General features: G+C 43.2%; 1 protein-coding gene across 2 annotated transcripts in view; it reads left to right on the top strand.

Annotated features, from left to right (window-relative positions):
* LOC130356410 (ADP-ribosylation factor-like protein 8A) overlaps nt 1-22,677 on the top strand; it is a 71,310-nt gene that overhangs the window by 32,028 nt on the left and 16,605 nt on the right. Inside the window, exons 1-3 of one of the 2 annotated variants that reach the window (XM_056557937.1) lie at nt 9,600-10,107; nt 18,487-18,567; nt 18,969-19,042. In XM_056557937.1, coding sequence (XP_056413912.1) covers nt 9,985-10,107; nt 18,487-18,567; nt 18,969-19,042 — 278 coding nt within the window. In that variant the 5' untranslated portion in view covers nt 9,600-9,984. Of the gene's footprint in view, nt 1-9,599; nt 10,108-18,486; nt 18,568-18,968; nt 19,043-22,677 lie in introns of those variants that run through there. The other variant, XM_056557938.1, reaches the window with a different exon arrangement.

Here is a 22,677-nt window from a genome sequence, read left to right as displayed (position 1 = left end):
GTTTTTCATTTTGTTTGTATTGATATTTATATGAGTGTAGGTCTGTTTATGTATGTGTGCATGCAAGCAAGAGTGTGTGTGTGTATATGTATATATATATATATATATATATATATATATATCTATATAAACACACACACGCGTGTGCGGCATGAGTTTGTGCTTTAGGGTGCACACCCTAATGCAATAGTCTGCGCACGCCTATGTATAGGATGTAAATGTACGTCCTGGTGCGCTAAGTACCACCGCACCAGGACGTACTTTTACATCCAAAGTCGTTAGGGGATTAACCCCTTAAGGACGCAGGACGTAAATGTACGTCCTGGTGCGGTGGTACTTAACGCACCAGGACGTACATTTACGTCCTGTGCATAACCGTGGGCATCGTAGTGATGCCCGTGTCATGCGCGGCTGATCCCTGCTGCTGATCGCATCCAGGGATCCGCCGGCAATGACCGACACCCGCGATCTCGCGGGCGTCCGCCATTAACCCCTCAGGTGCCGGGATCAATACAGATCCCGGCATCTGCGGCAGTGCGCGATTTCAATGAATGAACGGATCGCCCGCAGCGCTGCTGCGGGGATCCGATCATTCAGAACGCCGCACGGAGGTCCCCTCACCTTCCTCCGTCCGGCTCCCGGAAAAATCCCCTCCCCCAATAAAAAAGTTAAACGTCCGTTTTTTCCTATTTTACCCCCAAAAAGCGTAAAAAATAAATTTTATAGACATATTTGGTATCGCCGCGTGCGTAAATGTCCGATCTATTAAAATAAAATGTTAATGATCCCGTACGGTGAACGGCGTGAATATGTAAAAAAAAAAAATCCAAAATTGCTACTTTTTTTAATACATTTTATTTAAAAAAAATTATAAAAAATGTATTAAAAGTTTTTTATATGCAAATGTGGTATCAAAAAAAAGTACAGATCATGGCGCAAAAAATGAGCCCTCGTACCGCTGCTTATACGGAAAAATAAAAAAGTTAGAGGTCATCAAAATAAAGGGATTATAAACGTACTAATTTGGTTAAAAAGTTTGTGATTTTTTTTAAGCGCAACAATAATAGAAAAGTACGTAATAATGGGTATCATTTTAATCGTATTGACCCTCAGAATAAAGAACACACGTCATTTTTACCGTAAATTGTACGGCGTGAAAACAAAACCTTCCAAAATTAGCAAAATTGCGTTTTTCTTTTTAATTTCCCCACAAAAATAGTGTTTTATGGTTGCGCCATACATTTTATGATATAATGAGTTATGTCATTACAAAGGACAACTGGTCGCGCAAAAAACAAGCCCTCATACTAGTCTGTGGATGAAAATATAAAAGAGTTATGATTTTTAGAAGGCGAGGAGGAAAAAATGAAAACGTAAAAATTAAATTGTCCTTAAGGCCAAAATGGGCTGAGTCCTTAAGGGGTTAAACCGATACTCCAGTAAAAAACTATTTTTTTCTAATCAACTGTTGCCAAAAAGTTAAGCAGATTTGTAAATTACTTCTATATAAAAATCTTAAATCTTCCAGTACTTATCAGCTGTTTTATTCTCCACAGGAAGTTGTATAGTTCTCTTCTGTCTGACCAAATTGCTCTCTGCTGACACCTCTGTCCATGTCAGTAACTGTTCAGAGCATGAGGGGTTTGCTATAGGGATTTGTTCCTGCTCTGGACAGTTCCTGACTTGGGCAGATGTGTCAGCAGAGAGCACTGTGGTCAGACAGAAAAGAACAACTCAACTTCCTCTGGAGCATACAGCAGCTGATAAGTACTGGAAGGATTGAGATTTTTAATAGATGTAATTTACTAATCTGTTTAACTTTTTAGCACCAGTTGATTTTAAAAAGATGTTTTCCACCGAGTACTCCTTTAAAGGAGAACTCCAGCTAAACTAAACGTATCCCTTATCCACAGGAACGGAATGCGGCTTTGGTCTGGCAGGAGGTGGTTTTCAAATTCCCCTGTCGGATCTAGCTGCTTTTTGCTCCAAACATGATGTGAATGCAGCCTAAGGGTAAGGTTACACATACAGTATTTTGCTGCTGTGTATTTTCCTACCCATTGAAGTCAATGGGTAGCAATATCTGCTGCGTATTTTTCTACCCCTTGACTTCAAAGGGTAGGAAAATATGAAGCAGAAAATATGCAGCAAAAATAAGGCACGTGTGACCCTAACCTTATGATGTTAAAAAAAAAAACAGATACATTTGAAATCCATTTTTGAATTAGGCCGAAATCTTGTAGTCAACCATGAATTTACATCCCACAGAAATAGTAGAAAAAACCTTAACCCCTTAACGACGAAGGACGTAAATGTATGTCCTGGTGATGCGGTACTTAACGCACCAGGACGTACATTTACGTCCTAAGCATAACCGCGGGCATCGGAGCGATGCCCGGATCATGCGCGGCAGGTCCTGGCGGTTGATCGCAGCCAGGGACTCGCCGGTAATGGCGGACATCCGCGATCCCGCGGATGTCCGCCATTAACCCCTCAGATACCGTGATCAATACCGATCACTATTAACCAAACCCTGGGCAAAAGCCTCAGATGCCACAACATACCTCTTGAAGAAGCCGTGTTAATGGTGAAACATGTAGGGGATGGCATGTTGATTTATTTTAAAAGACACTAAGACAGGGGTGCTGAGCAGCGGTATTCTGCAGGCCCGCTGCGAGAGATCATATGAGAGAGCACGGAGTGCCTCAAAAAAATATATAACATAACACCACTATCACCACCTGCCGGTGTCAATTTTAAACATTCTTTTTGGGGACATTTTATATGATACAATAAATAAAAGTGTTTTTAGGGGTTGATTAATCAGGGGGTTTTCACCCCGGGCTTTTGCCCAGGGTTTGGTTAATAGTTGAGATTACCCCTGGCTACCCTGTGGGTTGTCAGTTAATAGCGCAATACCGATCACGGCATCTGCAGCATTGCGGTCACTTAATTGGATGATCGGATCGCCCGCAGCGATGCCGCGGCGATCCGATCATCCAGCACGGCAGCCGGAGGTCCCCTCACCTGCCTCCGCTGTCTTCCAGGAGTCTTCTGCTCTGATCTGCTTTCCCGCAGACCAGAGCAGAAGATGACCGATAACCCTTATCAGTGCTGTGTCCTATACAGCACTGAACAGGATTAGCAATCGAATGATTGCTTTAAATAGTCCCCTATGGGGACTATTAAAGTGTAAAAATAAAAGTAAAAAAAAAAAGCAAAAAAAATTTGAAAAACCCCCTCCCTCAATAAAAATGTAAATTGCCCCATTTTCCCTATTTCACCCCCAAAAAGTGTTAAAAAAATCTTTTATATACATATTTGGTATCGCCCCGTGCATAAATATCTGAACTATTAAAATAAAATGTTAATGATACCGTACGGTGAACGGCGTGAACGTAAAAAAAAAAATCCAAAATAGCTGCTTTTTTATTACATTTTATTCCCAAAAAAATGAATAAAAAATGTATTAAAAGTTTTATATAAGCAAATATGGTATCAATAAAAAGTACAGATCACGGCGCAAAAAATTAGCCCCATACCGCCGCTTATACGGAAAAATGAAAAAGTTATAGGTCTTCAAAATAGGGGGATCTTAAACGTACTAATTTGGTTAAAAAGTTTGTGATTTTTTTTAAGTGCAACAGTAATAGAAAAGTATGTTATCACAGGTATCATTTTAATCGTATTGACCCAAAGAATAAAGAACATGTCATTTTTACCATAAATTGTACGGCGTGAAAACGAAACCTTCCAAAATTAGCAAAATTGCGGTTTTCTTTTTAATTTCCCCACACAAATAGTATTTTTTTGGTCGCGCCATACATTTTATGGTAAAGTGAGTGATGGCATTACAACGGACAACTGGTCGTGCAAAAAACAAGCGCCATACTAGTCTGTGGATGAAAATATAAAAGAGTTATGATTTTTTTGAAGGCGAGGAGGAAAAAATGAAAACGTAAAAATTAAATTTTCTGCGTCCTTAAGGCCAAAGTGGGCTGCGTCCTTAAGGGGTTAAACAGACCACAATGGCCTCATTTACTAAGCTGAAATCACCAGTTTTTGTCACGTTATTTTGGCGCAGAGTGTCTGTGACACTTCTGTGCCAGGAAAATCTGACAAAGAGTGCATTCACACCACGTTTTGTACATACGGGTGCCGGATCCTGCGGGGGGAGGGGCAAACCGGGCGCTTCCGTACCCCGGCCGGATCAGCCCGTAACTCCATTTACTTTAATGACCCAACCAGAGTCAAGCGGTGACTCCGGTCGGCTCAGTTTTGACCCGTATGCGGTTTCCTGACCGGACCTAAAACCGTAGTTTATTACGGTTTTAGGTCCGGTCCAAAACCGCATACGGGTCAAAAATGATCTGACCGGAGTCACCGTTTGACTCCAGTCGGGTAATTAACCCCTTGGGGACGGAGCCCATTATAACCCTAAGGACGGGAGCATTTTTTGCAAATCTGACCACTGTCACTTTAAGCATTAATAACTCTGGGATGCTTTTACTTATAAATTTGATTCCGAGATTGTTTTTTTCATGACATATTCTACTTTATGGTAGTGGTAAATTTTCGTCGATACTTACATCATTTCTTGGTGAAAAATTCAAAAATTTCATGAAAAATTTTACAATTTTGCATTTTTCTAACTTTGAAGCTCTCTGCTTATAAGGAATATGGATATTCCAAATAAATAATATTTTGATTCACATATACAATATGTCTACTTTATGTTTGCATCATAAAGTTGACGTGTTTTTACTTTTGGATGACATCAGAGGGCTTAAAAGTTCAGCAGCAATTTTCCAATTTTTCGCAACATTTTCAAAATCGGAATTTTTCAGGGACCAGGTTTGAAGTGGATTTGAAGGGTCTTCATATTAGAAATACCCCATAAATGACCCCATTATAAAAACTGCACCCCTCAAAGTATTCAAAATCACATTCAGTAAGTGTGTTAACCCTTTAGGTGTTTCACAGGAATAGCAGCAAAGTGAAGGAGAAAATTCTAAATCTTCATTTTTTACACTCGCATGTTCTTGTAGACCCAGTTTTTGAATTTTTACAAGGGGTAAAAGGAAAAAAATCCTCTCAAAATTTGTAACCCAATTTCTCTCGAGTAAGAAAATACCTCATGTGTATGTCAAGTGCGGGTGCACTAGAGGGCTCAGAAGCGAAGGAGCAACAATGGGATTTAGGAGTGAGTTTTTCTGAAATGGTTTTTGGGGGGCATGTCCCATTTAAGAAGCCCCTATGGTGCCAGGACAGCAAAACCCGCACACTATTATGGAAACTACACCCCTCAAGGAACGTAACAAGGGGTACGGGGAGCCTTAACACCCCACAGGTGTTTGACAACTTTTTGTTAAAGTCGGATGTGTAAATGAAAAAAAAATGTTTTCACTAAAATGCAGTTTTTTCCCCCAAATTTTACTTTTTTACAAGGGGTAATAGGAGTAAATGCCCCCCCAAATTTGTAACCCCCATTTCTTCTGAGTATGGAAATACCCCATGTTTGGACGTCAAGTGCACTGCGAGCGAACTACAATGCTCAGAAGAGAAGGAGCTTTTAGAGAGATAAATTTGTTTGGAATGGAAGTCGGGGGCCATGTGCATTTACAAAGCCCCCCGTGGTGCCAGAACAGTGGACCCCCCCACATGTGACCCCATTTTGGAAAATACACCACTCACGGAATGTAATTAGGGGTACAGTGAGCATTTACACCCTACTGGCGTTTGACAGATCTTTGGAACAGTGGGCTGAGCAAACAAAAAAATATAATTTTTCATTTTCACGTACCACTGTTCCAAAAATCTGTCAGACACTTGTGGGGCGTAAATGCTCACTGTACCCCTTATTACATTCCGTGAGGGGTGTATTTTCCAAAATGGGGTCACATGTGAGTATTTATTTTTTTGGGTTTATGTCAGAACCGCTGTAAAATCAGCCACCCCTGTGCAAATCACCAATTTAGGCCTCAAATGTACATAGTGCGCTCTCACTCCTGAGCCTTGTTGTGCGCCCGCAGAGCATTTTACACCCACATATGGGGTATTTCCGTACTCAGGAGGTATTGCGTTACAAATTTTGGGGGTCTTTTTTTCCTTTTACCTCTTGTGAAAATAAAAAGTAAAGGGCAACACCAGCATGTTAGTGTAAAAAAATTTTTTTTTTTAACTAACAGGCTGGTGTAGACCCCAACTTTTCCTTTTCATAAGGGGTAAAAGGAGAAAAAGCCCCCAAAATTTGTAGTGCAATATCTCCCTCAGTACGGAAATACCCGATATATGGCACTAAACTGTTTCCTTGAAATACGACAGGGCTCTGAAGTGAGAGAGTGCCATGAGCATTTGAGGACTAAATTAGGGATTGCATAGGGGTGGACATAGGGGTAGTCTACGCCAGTGATTCCCAAACAGGGTGCCTCCAGCTGTTGCTAAACTCCCAGCATGCCTGGACAGTCAGTGGCTGTCCGGAAATGCTGGGAGTTGTTGTTTTGCAACAGCTGGAGGCTCCGTTTTGGAAACACTGCCGTACAATACGTTCTTCATTTTTATTGGGGGGGGGGGGGGGGGGGAACAGTGTAAGGGGGTGTATATGTAGTGTTTTACCCTTTATTATGTGTTATTGTAGTGTAGTGTTTTTAGGGTACATTCACACTGGTGGGTTACGGTGAGTTTCCCGCTAGGAATTTGCGCTGCGGCAAAAAATTTGCCGCACCTCATACTTGAAGCAGGAAACTTACTGTAAACCCGTCCGTGTGAATGTACCCTGTACGTTCACATGGGGGGCAAACCCCCAGCTGTTTCAAAACTACAACTCCCAGCATGTACTGACCACAGAAGGGCATGCTGGGAGATGTAGTTATGCAACAGCTGGAGGTACACAACTACAACTCCCAGCATGCTGAGACAGCTGTATGCTGTGTGGGCATGCTGGAATTTGTAGTTTTGCAACATCTGGAGTGCTACAATTTAGAGACCACTGAACAGTGATCTCCAAACCGTGCATGCTGGGAGTTGTAGTTTTGCAACAGCTGGAGGCACACTGGTTGGAAAACCTTCAGTTAGGTTCTGTTACCTAACTCAGTATTTTCCAACCAGTGTGCCTCCAGCTGTTGCAAAACTACAACTCCCAGCATGCACGGTCTGTCAGTACATGCTGGGAGTTGTAGTTTTGCAACAGCTGGAGGCACACTGGTTGGAAAACCTTCAGTTAGGTTCTGTTACCTCAGTATTTTCCAACCAGTGTGCCTCCAGCTGTTGCAAAACTACAACTCCCAGCATGCACGGTCTGTGAATACATGCTGGGAGTTGTAGTTTTGCAACAGCTGGAGGCACACTGGTTGGAAAACCTTCAGTTAGGTTCTGTTACCTAACTCAGTATTTTCCAACCAGTTTGCCTCCAGCTGTTGCAAAACTACAATTCCCAGCATGTACTGATCACAGAAGGGCATGCTGAGAGATGTAGTTATGCAACAGCTGGAGGTACGCAACTACAACTCCCAGCATGCCGAGACAGCTGTTTGCTGTGTGGGCATGCTGGAATTTGTAGTTTTGCAACATCTGGAATGCTACAATTTAGAGACCACTGAACAGTGATCTCCAAACTGTGGACCTCCAGATGTTGCAAAACTACAACTCCCAGCATGCACGGTCTGTCAGTACATGCTGGGAGTTGTAGTTTTGCAACAGCTGGAGGCACACTGGTTGGAAAACCTTCAGTTAGGTTGTTACCTAACTCAGTATTTTCCAACCAGTGTGCCTCCAGCTGTTGCAAAACTACAATTCCCAGCGTGTACTGATCACAGAAGGGCATGCTGGGAGATGTAGTTATGCAACAGCTGGAGGTACACAACTACAACTCCCAGCATGCCGAGACAGCTGTATGCTGTGTGGGCATGCTGGAATTTGTAGTTTTGCAACATCTGGAGTGCTACAATTTAGAGACCACTGAACAGTGATCTCCAAACTGTGGACCTCCAGATGTTGCAAAACTACAACTCCCAGCATGCCCAGACAGCAAACAGCTGTGTGGGCATGCTAGGAGTTGTAGTTTTGCAAGATCTAGAGGGCAGTATAGAGATCACTGTGCAGTGGCCTCTAAACTGCAGACCTCCAGCTGTTGCAAAACTACAAATTCCAGCATGCCCACACAGCAAACAGCTGTCTGGGCATGCTGGGAGTTACAGTTTTGCAACATCTGGAGGGCTACAGTCTAGAGACCACTATAGTGGTCTCAGACTGTAGCCCTCTAGATGTTGCTAAGCAACTCACCGGCTTTTGTCGCATCCAGGGAGCCGTCCTCTTCTGCCGCACGCCGCCCACAGATCTCCGTCGACGCCCGCCGATCGCCCCGCTGCCTCCGGACGGGTAAGTGATCTTCGGCGCCGCTCCTCTTTGCTTTCCCCGTTCTGGCCCGCCTATTGTGGGTGGGCAGGACAGGGAAAACAAAAGTAAACCCCCCCGCCCCCGATCTGCTATTGGTGGTTGTGTCTAGACCACCAATAGCAGGGATAGGAGGGGTGGCACCCGTGCCACCTCACTCCTATCGCTTCAGGGGGATCGTGGGTGTCTTAGACACCCGCGATCCCCCTTATATTCCGGGTCACCAGGTCACCATAGACCCGTAAAGACCCAGAATCGGCGCAAATCGCAAGTGTGTATTCACTTGCGATTTGCGCTGATTGCCGAAATGGGGGGGGTTTGCACGGGGTGTCTGCTGATAGATATCAGCAGTTACCCAGTTCCCCGCCCGGCGGGGACCGAAATTCCCACGGGCGTATGGATACGCCCTTCGTCCTTAAGTACCAGGACGCAAGGGCGTATGCATGCGCCCTTCGTCCCCAACAGGTTAAAGTAAATGGAGTTACGGGCTGATCCGGCCGGGGTATGGGAGCGCCCGGTTTGCCCCTCCCCCCGCCGGATCCGGCATCCGTATGTACAAAACGTGGTGTGAATGCACCCAAACCCGACATTGCACTGGAAAATGCCAAAAAGGGGCATGGTCTGTCGCAGAGGCGTGGCTGGTCCAAAAGGGGCGTGGTTTCACAACCCAACATATTTACTATTGAATTCACAGAAAATCCTGTAAATAAATGGCTGGAAATCTCCACCTAGAAAAAGCTGGTCAGAACATTTTCCCGACTTGTAAATCTGTGATCCCCATAGTAAATATGGTGGAATCCTGCAAGTCTGAAACAAGATTTCACACTATGAAAAACCCAAAACTCTTAGTAAATGAGGCCCAATGGCCCAGATTTATCAAACTGTGAGAGAAAAACTGGAGGGATTTTCCCACAGCAGCCAATCACAGCTCAGCTAATGATCTCTGGTAAAGTGAAAGCTGAGCTGTGATTGGCTGCTGTGGGAAAATCTCTCCAGTTTCTCTCCCACAGTTTGATAAATCTGGGCCTATGTGTTGGATACAATTTGTCAATGGCTACGTCCATATGTACATTTCTATACGATTTTCAAGCACAGAAACGTATAAATGCGACTTGATGCATAAATCGTGGTGTGAATACGGCCAATGGTTCGTGGTGTGAATACGGCCTTAAGCCAATGGTTATGATAGGGCTATAGGCCTCAAGAACTGCGGCAGAAGCCATATAGAGTCGTAAAGCTATGCCAAGGATTTCTGCCACCTCTTCAGCTGCGGACACTGGCACAAGGTGCTGGCAGGTCCCTATGGAGGCGGCCCGGTCCCGTGTTCCTCCAGCACAGAGGGGCGGCGCCATGTCTCTCTCATCCTCCTTTGTCTGTGATGAGGCAGGAGGAGGGGCAGTGATGGGTACCGCTCCTCGCCCCACCCATCCATGACCAGCGCTCCATACTACAGCCTGGGCTCCGAGCACTGGACCAGCACCGCCGGCTGTGCCCTCCGTGCCCATCACTGCCAGCTGAGCCTCGTGCACCCCCGTCCGCAGCGGCGGCACTGAGAGAGGACGCCTCGGGCCGGTAGCGGGCACAGATACAGACATGTTGGCCCTATTTAACAAGCTGCTGGACTGGTTCAAGGCTCTGTTCTGGAAAGAGGAGATGGAGCTCACCCTGGTGGGGCTGCAGTACTCCGGGAAGACCACCTTTGTCAACGTGATCGCGGTGAGAGGGGGCTGCTGCTATGGGTGTATACATGGGGAAGGGGCCCACTGTGTGTGTACATCTCTGGGATGGAGTGCAGCCATCTTGTTGTGTACCATACATACAGCTGTGTGTTGCCAGGCCCTGGCTGCTGAGCTCCCCCTCGGCATGTGCCTAACATACAATGCCCTGTATCATATCTACTGGGATACATCCACTGATACTGTATAGCTATCACAGTGGTCTCCAAACTGTAAACCTCCAGATGTTGCAAAACTACAACTCCCAGCATGCCCGAACAGCCTTTGGCTGTTCGGGCATGCTGGGAGTTGTAGTTTTGCAACATCTGGAGGTCTTCCATTTGGAGACCCCTCACTTATCTGGTTGGCACACTTGGCTGTGTATATCAGGGCGGGGGGCAATCCAGTCTCTGCTTTTATTTGTAAAGGATGATAAAAGCTGGAATGTGATTGGCTGCTATGGTAGCTCCGCCTTAGTAGATGAGACCTGGCCCCTTGTGGGTAAGTGGCTACCCCTTAATGGGGCCCCCCCACACACAACACCCCTCCCTCTGAGATGGATCGCCTGACCGGTTCCAAGACGCTACTTCCCTGAAGGAGATATAGGCCCCATGGGAATCTGCCTTGAGCCATACCGACAAAACCGCGCTTCCTGTAAATGCACACATCGCCAAAATGTGGCGCACTACAGTCCCAGACATGTGACCCGGGGTGCAGGTTCTTAAATCCACAGCATGTTGGTTTCTCTCCTGGATTTCCAATATGGATTTTTACCTCTTCCTCTATGTAGGGCTAAAATGTGCGTGCGAAACACTTGTGTCAAATTCTGTCGTTTTTGCAATACGGGTCCCCTATCCCATTTCTGTAGAAAAAACTTATGTCTCCAAACCGTATGCAACCGTATATGCCTCCTCACGTTTTTATACCGTATACGGTTTGAAAACGGATGTATGTTTGCATACGTTTTCCTTGAAAAAAAAACAGATACGGTTTTGTTTGTCAACATTTTAAATAAAGTTCTTTTTTTATTGAATTTCCCCCCCCCCCAAAAAAAAGTGAAAAACAGTATTGTGCAAACCGGGTGTAACCGTACGCACATATGGTTCAATTCGGTTACCGTAGAACTCCAGTTTAAAATAACCGTATACAGGTTTGATACGGTTTTTGACCGGGACACAAAACCGTGATGTACCATTAAATACTGTATAAACATGTAAATGATGCAAAACGTACACCACCTGATGCTACGGTAGGCATACGGTTTACAATGAAATGTCTATATATACGGTTTGCAATACGGTTCGATACGTTTTTTTTTTCAATGAAACCGGATACGGCAACCGTATTGCAAAAACGAGATGTGAATGCAGCCTTAGCAGAATTCCGGTGAAATAATCCACGGCGCCTGTACCGGGGAGCGAGGGGCATTGAGTGGGCGCTCAGCCTTTTTGTCTGTTTTTTCAGAGCTAATTTAGTCCTAGTGCTTTAAAGGGAATGTGTCATCAGAAAGTGACCTAATGTTTACATCATATTTTTTTAAAGAATTTTTTAGTGATTTTTATTTCTTTATTTTTGCAATTTTCCATTTTAATATTATAGAGTAATCTTGAAATCTTTCCGTTTTCATTCTGACATCTAACCGACACTTCCTGTTCTGTACAGATTACTTCCCGGCATCGCCCTCCCTATTATCCCAGACTACACTGAAAGGTGACACCAGTATATAGATAACAGTGATTCAATGCTAACCCCCTCCATGCAGAATGACCTATGCACAGGTCACAGAGAATGCTCAGAAAAGATTTCCATTCTGGAAAATAGGGTCTGGGACAGTCTATTGCAGTGGTCTTCAATCTGCGGACCTCCAGATGTTGCAAAACTACAACTCCCAGCATGCCCGGACAGCCGCTGGCTGTCCGGGCATGCTGGGAGTTGTAGTTTTGCAACATCTGGAGGTCCGCAGGTTGAAGACCACTGGTCTATTAGGTCTGTTCTATGCCCATGGTTCCTGCTGTAAAGCATATCTCTAAATGCTGTAAAACACAGCTCAGGCAAGATAATAATGTACAAAAAAGTGAAATAAAAAAATTACACTTGGAAAATAGAAATGGATGAGAAAAAAGAAAATGCTTCAGTATTTGGCTGTATTTTGGTGACAAATTGAATGAAAATGTAACATACATTGGTGTTATTTAACAACCACCATAGCCTATCAGGGGTTGACTCCCCATGCTAAGTTACCTTTGTCATACATTTTTTAGTCTTTATTTTCCCCCAATTTAAAGGGGTATTCCAGGCCAAAACGTTGTTTTATATATCAACTGGCTCCGGAAAGTTAAACAGATTTGTAAATTACTTCTATTATAAAATCTTAATCCTTCCAATAGTTATTAGCTTCTGAAGTTGAGCTGTTGTTTTCTGTCTGCTCCCTGATGACTCACGTCCCGGGAGCGAGTTCGCTCTGTGCGTAATGATGGGCGATACAGGGGCCGGAGCATCGCTACATCATGGCTCCGCCCCTCGTGATGTCTAGGGGCGGAGTACCCCTTTAAGCTAACAATCGAGTTTACACGTTTTTATAGCCTTAGCTGAATGGCAGCAGTTTTTCCAATGGTTTACAGCTTCAGTCTTGAACTATTGACCCTCCATTCCCTTCACTTATGCAAGTGTCTCTAGTCCTGCAAAAAACATATTTCCTTAATCCCTTATCAGTGAGAGGCTAGGTTACCCATGGGTTCCCTGTAACTATGGAAAGTATAAGTATTGCTACTCCTAATTGTGCGTTGTGTGCCAAATAGTAAAGCACATGAAAAGAATGCTTCTTCACGGTCACTTAACGTGTTCGTTTTGCGGTTACATGAGGCACTGCATGCATTGATCTTTATTCTTATAGTAGAGAATTCATTAATTATAACTTTTTGTGAATTGGGACATTTAAACTTGCTTTTTTTTTTTTTTATTCCAATCTAAATTTAGTCGGAGTCGGTGCATTGTTTGCCGACTCCGACTCCAGGTACCCAAAATTTTGTCCGACTCTGACTCCGACTCCACAGCCCTGATTTTATATACAGTGGGGCAAAAAAGTATTTAGTCAGCCACCAATTGTGCAAGTTCTTCCACTTAAAAAGATGAGAGAGGCCTGTAATTTTCATCATAGGTATACCTCAACTATGAGAGACATAATGAGAAAAAAATATTTGCAGCGATTCCGGGTCAATTGGGTCTCTGGGGACCCGGAAAAAAAGGGTGAATGGGGCTGTCCGAGACAGCCCCATTCACCCTTACCCAGCAGGAGTGAGGTGGCATGGGTAAGGGTGAATGGTGCTGTCTCGGACGACCGACCAATCACTGCCCTGCTGGGCGGTGATCTGGGCGGCGGGAGTCTCTTACCTCTCCCTGGACCCGGTGGCAGTGGCGGCGGCGGTCCCAGCAGCAGGATACAGCAGGAGGTGAGGCCTGTTCACCTCCTGCTGTTGCTTAGCAACAACTCTCAGCATGCACAGCCAAAGGGCATGCTGGGAGTTGTAGTTTTGCAACAGCTTGAGTTTCAACTACAACTCCCAGCATGCCCTTTGGTATTTTGTGCATGCTGGGAGTTCTAGTTTTGCAACAGCTGGAGGCACATTGGTTGCGAAACACTGAGTTAAGTAACAAACTCTATGTTGTGCAACCAATGTGCCTCCCGCTGTTGCATAACTACAACTCCCAGCAGGTATGGTTTGCTAGTGCATGCTGGGAATGTACAGGGTACATTCACACAGGCGGGGGTTTACAGGGAGTTTTCTTCGGCAAGTTTGAGCTGCGGCAAATTTTTTCAAACTCCCAGCAAGAAACTCACTGTAAACCCCTGCCCGTGTGAATGTACCCTAAAAACACTACACTACACAATATAAAAAGTAAAACACTACATATACACATACCCTTATACAGTCCCGTCCCCCACCAAAAAAAAATAAAATACAAAGTCCTGTACGGCACTGTTTCCAAAACGGAGCCTCCAGCTGTTGAAAAACAACAACTCACAGTATTGCCAGACAGCCACTGACTGTCAAGGCATGCTGGGAGTTTTGCAACAGCTGGAAGCACCCTGTTTGGGAAACAGTGCTGTAGGGTATTTTGGTGGCGGATGCAAATCCCCAAAATAGGCCTTAAATGCGCATGGTTCTCTCTCGCTTTGAAGCCCTGTCATATTTCAAGGAAACAGTTTAGGGCCACATATGGGGTATTTCTGTACTCGGGAGAAATTGTGTTACAAATTTTGGGGGGGCTTTTTCTCCTTTTACCCCTTATGAAAAGGTAAAGTTGGGGTCTACACCATCATGTTGGTGTAAACATTTTAAATTGTTTACACTAACATGCTGGTGTTGCCCTATACTTTTAATTTTCACAAGTGGTAAAAGCAAAACCCCCAAAATTTGTAACACAATTTCTCCACAGTAGGGAAATACCCCATATGTGGGTGTAAAATGCTCTGCAGGCATAATGAGCCTTAACACCCCACAGGTGTTTGACACATTTTTGTTAAAGTTGGATGTGAAAATGAAAAAAAAATTTTTTCCAGTAAAATGCTGGTTTTACCGTACATTTTTTTATTTCACAAGGGAGAATAGGAGAAAAGCCCCCCAAAATTTGTAGCCCCATTTCTTCTGAGTGTGGGAAACCCCATATGTGGATGTAAAGTGCTCTGCGGGCAAACTACAATGGTCAGAAGAGAAGGAGCGTTATTGAGCTTTTGGAGAGAGAATGTGTCCGAAATTGAAGGCCATGTATTTTTCCAAAGCCCCCATAGTGCCAGAACAGTGGACCCCCCCCTCCCACATGTGACATGTTTCCAAAATGGGATCACATGTGGGGGGGGGGGGGTCCACTGTTCTGGCACCACGGGGGGCTTTGTAAACACACATGGCCCCCGACTTTCATTCCAACCAAATTCTCTCTCCAAAAGCTCAATGGCGCTTCCTCTCTTCTGAGCGTTGTAGTGCGCCCGCAGAGCACTTTACATCCACATATGGGGTTACAAATTTTGTGAGGCTTTTTCCTCGTATTATCCCTTTTGAAAATGAAAAATTTGGGGTAACACCAGCATCTTAGTGGAAAAAAAAATTACATTTTTCATTTTCACGTCCAAATTTAGCGGACATTTGTCAAACACTTGTGAGGTATTAAGGCTCACTATACCCCTTGTTACTTTCTTTGAGGGGTGTAGTTTCCAAAATAGTATGCCATGTGTTTTTTTTTTTGTTTTTTTTTTTTTTTGCTGTTCTGGCACCATAGGGGCTTCCCAAATGGGACATGCCCCCCAAAACCCATTTCAGCAAAATTTGCTTTCCAAAAGCCAAATGTGACTCCTTCTCTTCTGAGCATTGTAGTGCGCCAACAGAGCACTTGACATCCACACATGGGGTATTTCCATACTCAGAAGAGATGGGGTTACAAATTTTGGGGGGCATTTTCTCCTATTACCCCTTGAAATTTTTGGGGGGAAACCAGCATTTTAGTGAAAAATAAAAAATGTATTTACTCATCTGACTTTAACGAAAAGTCGTCAAACACGTGTGGGGTGTTAAGGCTCACTGCACCAGGGATGTGGAATTCCTATCGCCCGACGCCCGGGACAAGCAGTTTTGGGCACCGGGCAGGTGAATTTGCTTCGGGCAAGCAGGGCCGGACCTGACAAGCGTGGCTGCGCTCTGCAGACTGTATGGAGCGGGCTCCCGACTCCTGCCCGCTCCATACTCTGCCGCCCCCGGCTGTAAAAACCTGTTTCCTCGGAAACAGAGCAGGGGAGATGAGAAGCTGTGTATTTGTCTTCTCTCCCCTGCTCTGCAGATGTGCGGGGGGAGATGAGGGGCGTGGCTTCTTGCTCCCCATGCAGACCTGCGTCCTCTGCCTTCACTCCCCCCAGCTGTAGATTCGGAGAGCTGGGGGGAGGAGCGGACACACGTCTGCACGGTAAGATGCATGCGGCGCTCACAGGGGAGTGTGGAGCAGGCTCGGGATTCCTGCCCGCTCCGTACTCTGCAGCCCCTGGCTGTTCTCAGTAGTCGGGGGCCGCCGCTAATAGCCAGCATGCGGCGATCGCCGCGGCTGGCTATTAACCCTTTAGATCGCCGCTGTCAAAGCTGACAGCGGCGTCTAAAGGGAGATGGGGGGCGATCCACTATAGAGGTAGCCGGAGGACTTACCTCTGCTTCCTCCTGTTCCGGCTCTGTCATTGATAGATCCTGGCTGGACCAGGCTCTATCAATGGATCACAGAGCATAGAGATTAATAGAGTTCAATAGAATCTATTCATCTGTCTGAGGAATCCTAATGATTCCTCATAAGTCTAATAAAGTGTAAAAAAAAAAAAAAAAAGTTTTAATATAAGTTTGAAAGACACACATTAACCCAGTGGTCTCCAAACTGGCCCTCCAGATGTTGCAAAACTACAATTCCCAGCATGCCAGGACAGCTGTTGGCTGTCCGGGCATGCTGGGAGTTGTAGTTTTGCAACATCTGGAGGGCCACAGTTTGAAGACCGCTGCATTAACTCCTTCCTTTTTAAAAGTTCAAATCACCCCCTTTTCCTATATAAAAACATGTAAACATAATAAAAATAAACATATTAGGTATCGCTTCGTGCGTAAATGTACGACCGATTAAAATATAACATTATGTATCCCGTACGGTAAATGTAAAAAAATACCAAACCACTGAATTGCAATTTTTATAATATCCCAGAAAAAAAGTTAAAAGCGATTAAAAAGTCAGATCAATGCCAAAATGGTGCAGATACAAAAAACTGATTATGGCGCAAAAAATGAGCCCTCATACAGCCTGGTATGCGGAAAAAATATAAAGCTACAGGGGTTAAAAAATGGCAATTATAAAAATTAGAAAAAGTCCAGAATTAGTAAAACATGACGTAAACGATACAAATCTGGCATTGCTGTAATCAGGCGCCTAAAGTATAAAACTAACAGGTAAATGGCGCAGAAAAGAAAACCACCAAATCTGCTAAATTATCTTTTACTATTTCAATTTCACTTCATATATATATATATATATATATATATATATATATATATTATTATTATTTTTATTTTTTTGTTTTGTTCAGAGAATATGTTATTGAAAAATGAAAAGGTATCATTATAGTAGGTAGTTATGGCTATTTTAGGGCGAGGAGGAAAAAATTTGAGCGTAAAAGCGAAAATTGGCCCGGACAAGTGGATCGTCATGAGGGACAAGTAGATTTTGCTCCATTTTAGTCCCGTGAACAAGTAGTTTTTATAAAATGTCCACACCCCTGCTGCACCCCTTGTTATGTTTCTTGAGGGGTGTAGTTTCCAAAATAGTATGCCATGTTGTGTTTTTTTTTTTTTTTTTCTGTCCTGGCACCATAGGGGCTTCCTAAATGTGACATGCCCTCAAAAACCATTTCAGAAAAACTCACTCTCCAAAATCCCATTGTCGCTCCTTCCCTTCTGAGTCCTCTATTGCGCCCGCCGAACACTTGACATACACATATGAGATATTTTCTTACTCAAGAGAAATTGGGTTACACATTTTAGGAAGATTCCTCTCCTTTTACCCCTTGTAAAATTTCAAAAACTGGGTCTACAAGAACATGCCAGTGTAAAAAATGAAGATTTTGAATTTTCTCCTTCACTTTGCTGCTATTCCTGTGAAACACCTAAAGGGTTAACACACTTTCTGAATGTCATTTTGGATACTTTGAGGGGTGCAGTTTTTATAATGGGGTCATTTATGGGGTATTTCTAATATGAAAGCCCTTCAAATCCACTTCAAACCTGAACTGGTCCCTGAAAAATTCAGAAAATTGCTGCTGAACTTTGAAGCCCTCTGATGTCTTCCAAAAGTACAAACCTATCAACTTTATGATGGAAACATAAAGTAGACATATTGTATTTGTAAATCAATATATCATTTATTTGTTACGTCTACTTTCCTTACAAGCAGAGAGCTTCAAAGTTAAGTCATAGGTTTGCTATGAGGATTTTCTCCTGCTCTGGAAAGTTCCTGATACGAGCATCAGGTGTCAGCAGAGAGCACCGTGGACGAGACAAAAAAGAAATTCAATAAGAAAAGAATTTCCTCTGTAGCATACAGCTGCTAAAAAGAACTGGCAGGATAAAGATGTTTTAATAGAAGTCATTTACAGATCTGTTTAACTTTCTGGCACCAATTGATTTAAAAATAAAAATGTTTTCCACCGGAGTACCCCTTTAATATTCATAGCCTAGCCTTAGTCATCCATTTCAGCTCTGTGACGCACTAAATTGTTAAAATGATTAAAGTGCCTGTTGTGGGTCAAAGATTCAGACTTCACTAAACATTGTGATTCATGATGATCTCTTTGCTCTGTTTCTTTCAGTCTGGACAGTTTAATGAAGACATGATCCCAACCGTTGGTTTTAATATGCGGAAAATCACCAAAGGAAACGTAACCATCAAGGTACGACCTATTACTGCACACAGATTGTAGCAATAACATTACTCAAGCAAGTGCATCCCATATAGAATTAAATACAATATCTAGGGCCGTGTTTCCCAACCAGGGTGCATCCAGCTGTTGCAAAACTACAACTCCCAGCATGCCCGGACAGCCTTCGGCTGTCCGGGCATGCTGGGAGTTGTAGTTTTGAAACAGCTGGAGACACCCTGGTTGGGAAACACTGATCTAGAGTTTGGAGTGGTAATCATGCCTCACTGGTTAGTTCTGCCTCACAGTTTGATGCTCATCTTTTATATCTGTTTATTATCATGTAGTAGAATAAACATAGATAAACCATCCAACAAGTAAAAGGTCATAAGCTTATTTTGTTCTTTACCTTTACATGCACTCTTTCTGTTTAGCTCTGGGACATTGGAGGTCAGCCACGCTTTCGAAGCATGTGGGAAAGGTATTGCCGAGGTGTGAGTGCCATTGTGTAAGTATCACAATGTATGCAGGAGATATTCGTATTTTATTGCATAATGCCTTATGTGTCAGCTTGCAGGAATTCCTTCCAGTTTTAAAGCAAACCCATCACCATGAAAATGCTATGTAATCTATCTGCACCATGTTATACAGCAGGAAAAGCTGAGCAGATTGATATATATCTTTGTGGGAAAAGATTCAGTAAAATCCCTGCTCTTTCTATTCTTAGGAGTCCAGAGGGCGGTGTCTCTCAATGATAGAATCACCCACTGGACTCCTAACCAAGGAAACATCACAGATTGTCTACAAATGACAAGTTCTACTGAATCTTTCCCCTCAAAGATATCAATGTCAATCTGCTCAGCTGTTCTTCCTCTATAACATGATGTTTAGAGATTAGCGAACTTACAGTAAATTCGATTCGTCACAAACTTCTCGGCTCGTCAGTTGATGACTTATCCTGCGTAAATTAGTTCAGCTTTCAGGTGCTCCGGTGGGCTGGAAAAGGTGGATACATTCCTAGGAAAGAGTCTCCTAAGACTGTATCCATCTTTTCCAGCCCACCGGAGCACCTGAAAGCTGAACTAATTTATGCAGGAAAAGTCATCAACTGCCGAGCCGAGAAGTTAGTGACGAATCGAATTTACTGTAAGTTCGCTCATCTCTAATGATGTTGATAGATAGGATAGCATGTTCATGGCTTCAGGTTCCCTTAAAGGGGTACTCCAATGGAAATAAAAAAGTGGTGCCAGAAAGTTAAACAGATTTGTAAATTGCTTCGATTAAAAAATCTTAATCCTTCCAGTACTTATTGGCTGCTATTTTCTCCACAGGAAGTTCTTTTCTTTTTGAATTTCCTATCTGTCTGACCACAGTGCTCTCTGCTGACACCTCTGTCCATTTGAGGAACTGTCCAGAGTAGGAGAAAATCTCCATAGCAACCCTATCCTGCTCTGGACAGTTCCTAAAATGGACAGAAGTGTCAGCAGAGAGCACTGTGGTCAGACAGAAAAGAAATTCAAAAGGAAAAGAACTTTCTGTGGAGCATATAGCAGCTGATAAGTACTGGAAGGATTAATATTTTTTTAATGGCAGTAATTTACAAATCTGTTTAACTTTCTGGCACCAGTTGATTTAAAAAAAAAAAAAAAGTTTTCCAGTGGAGTACCCGTTTAAACGCCCACGCACTCCAGCCTCTAGGTGGTGTTCACATAGATTCTGCTGTAGTATATTTTCATAGCAGCCAGTTACTTATCTGAAGTGAATAGGATTTAGGTATGTTCACATAATGTGGTCACATACATTTTTTTTTCCTGTAGCAATTGTGCATATAACACACTGGGACAAACTTACTTAAACTGATTAATTCTTAGACAGTGTAAATTTCAGCTACACAGTCTAAGAATGCACCTGGTTTACTGTTCAGATCAACTATTAGTTGGCTTAAAGGGAGCCTGTCACTAGATTTTACCCTATAAAACTGGTGGCCACATGCCAGAATGACTACTTGGGACTCATTTTAAAACTACTTTTCTTCACTATCATGTATGCTCAGTAGAACATCAGGATATGGTAAGAAAACTTATTTTACCCTATATAACACAGTGCCACCTGTAGCTTCTGCCTCCCCGTGACAGGTCCCTTTCAAAAAGCACCAGAATTTGGCACAATTTTGGCTCAAGTGCTGCATTTTAAGATATTTTATTATCCATTTCCCACTTGCTGCATTATAAATAAGTCCAACACAGGTATAGAATAATCTGGCACTGCTGGGATCAGGAATGCAGCACTTCCCTCCACTGCTCCGCTATCCTTATACAGAAGTATATCGTGGTGCAGACACTTGTATAGAACAGTCCAAGGGATATATCAAGTAGAAAAGAAGGATGTCGTACTCCCCAATACTGCAAACTTCTTCCTTATTACATTGCGGGAACATTGCATTATAAATAAGCCTTCACTTTCATTCAAAAAATTTGGTACACATCTTAGAGTTTAGGGATGTCCCACAGCCCAAGAGTACAACAGAAAGTGCCATGCAAGTCTGTAGGACTTCCGGTTCATCTCCTGATATAGTTACAGATCAGATTGCCAGAGAGTTCCTGCCATCAGTCCAACGTCTTGGTAAAGTATGATTTAGACTAAGGGGTGGACGGGGTGAGAAGTTGTATAGCGGGCTGAAAGTAGAGTTCGGCTGCATTCACACCATGTTTTTGCAATACAGTTCCCATATCAGGTTTTTGATGAAAAACTGATTCCTCAAAACCGAGCTAAACTTTATCAAAACGTGTGTACAAATTTTAACCTGTATACTGTTAAAAACCGTATACAGTTTGAAAAAATGATGTCCGGTTGCATCAGTTTTTTAAGGAAAAACCGTATATGTTTTTAACTTTTCACTCCATTATGAATAAAGTTTCACTTGTTTAACCCCTTAAGGACGCAGGACGTAAATGTACGTCCTGGTGAGGTGGTACTTAACGCACCAGGACGTACATTTACGTCCTGTGCATAACCGCGGGCATCGGAGCGATGCCCGTGTCATGCGCGGCTGATCCCGGCTGCTGATCGCAGCCAGGGACCCGCCGGCAATGGCCGACGCCCGCGATCTCGCGGGCGTCCGCCATTAACCCCTCAGGTGTCGGGATCAATACAGATCCCGGCATCTGCGGCAGTGCGCGATTTGAATGAATGATCGGATCGCCCGCAGCGCTGCTGCGGGGATCCGATCATTCATAACGCCGCACGGAGGTCCCCTCTCCTTCCTCCGTCCGGCTCCCGGCGTCTCCTGCTCTGGTCTGAGATCGAGCAGACCAGAGCAGAAGATCACCGAAAACACTGATCTGTTCTATGTCCTATACATAGAACAGATCAGTATTAGCAATCATGGTATTGCTATGAATAGTCCCCTATGGGGACCATTCAAGTGTAAAAAAAATGTAAAAAAATTTAAAAGTAAAAAAAAAAGTGAAAAATCCCCTCCCCCAATAAAAAAGTAAAACGTCAGTTTTTTCCTATTTTACCCCCAAAAAGCGTAAAAAAACATTTTTTATAGACATATTTGGTATTGCCGCGTGCGTAAATGTCCGAACTATTAAAATAAAATGTTAATGATCCCGTACGGTGAACGGCGTGAACGAAAAAAAAAAAAAAGTCCAAAATTCCTACTTTTTTAATACATTTTATTAAAAAAAAAAATTATAAAAAATGTATTAAAAGTTTTTTATATGCAAATGTGGTATCAAAAAAAAAGTACAGATCATGGCGCAAAAAATGAGCCCCCATACCGCCGCTTATACGGAAAAATAAAAAAGTTATAGGTCATCAAAATAAAGGGATTATAAACGTACTAATTTGGTTAAAAAGTTTTGTGATTTTTTTTAAGCACAACAATAATAGAAAAGTATATAATAATGGGTATCATTTTAATCGTATTGACCCTCAGAATAAAGAACACACGTCATTTTTACCATAAATTGTACGGCGTGAAAACAAAACCTTCCAAAATTAGCAAAATTGCGTTTTTCATTTTAATTTCCCCACAAAAATAGTGTTTTTTGGTTGCGCCATACATTTTATGATATAATGAGTGATGTCATTACAAAGGACAACTGGTCGCGCAAAAAACAAGCCCTCATACTAGTC

This window comes from Hyla sarda, chromosome 2, assembly GCF_029499605.1.
Source record: "Hyla sarda isolate aHylSar1 chromosome 2, aHylSar1.hap1, whole genome shotgun sequence".
NCBI classification, from domain to species: domain Eukaryota; kingdom Metazoa; phylum Chordata; class Amphibia; order Anura; family Hylidae; genus Hyla; species Hyla sarda.
The sequence above is the reverse complement of the archived record's forward strand: the minus strand, read 5'-3'. Positions and strand labels throughout refer to the sequence as shown.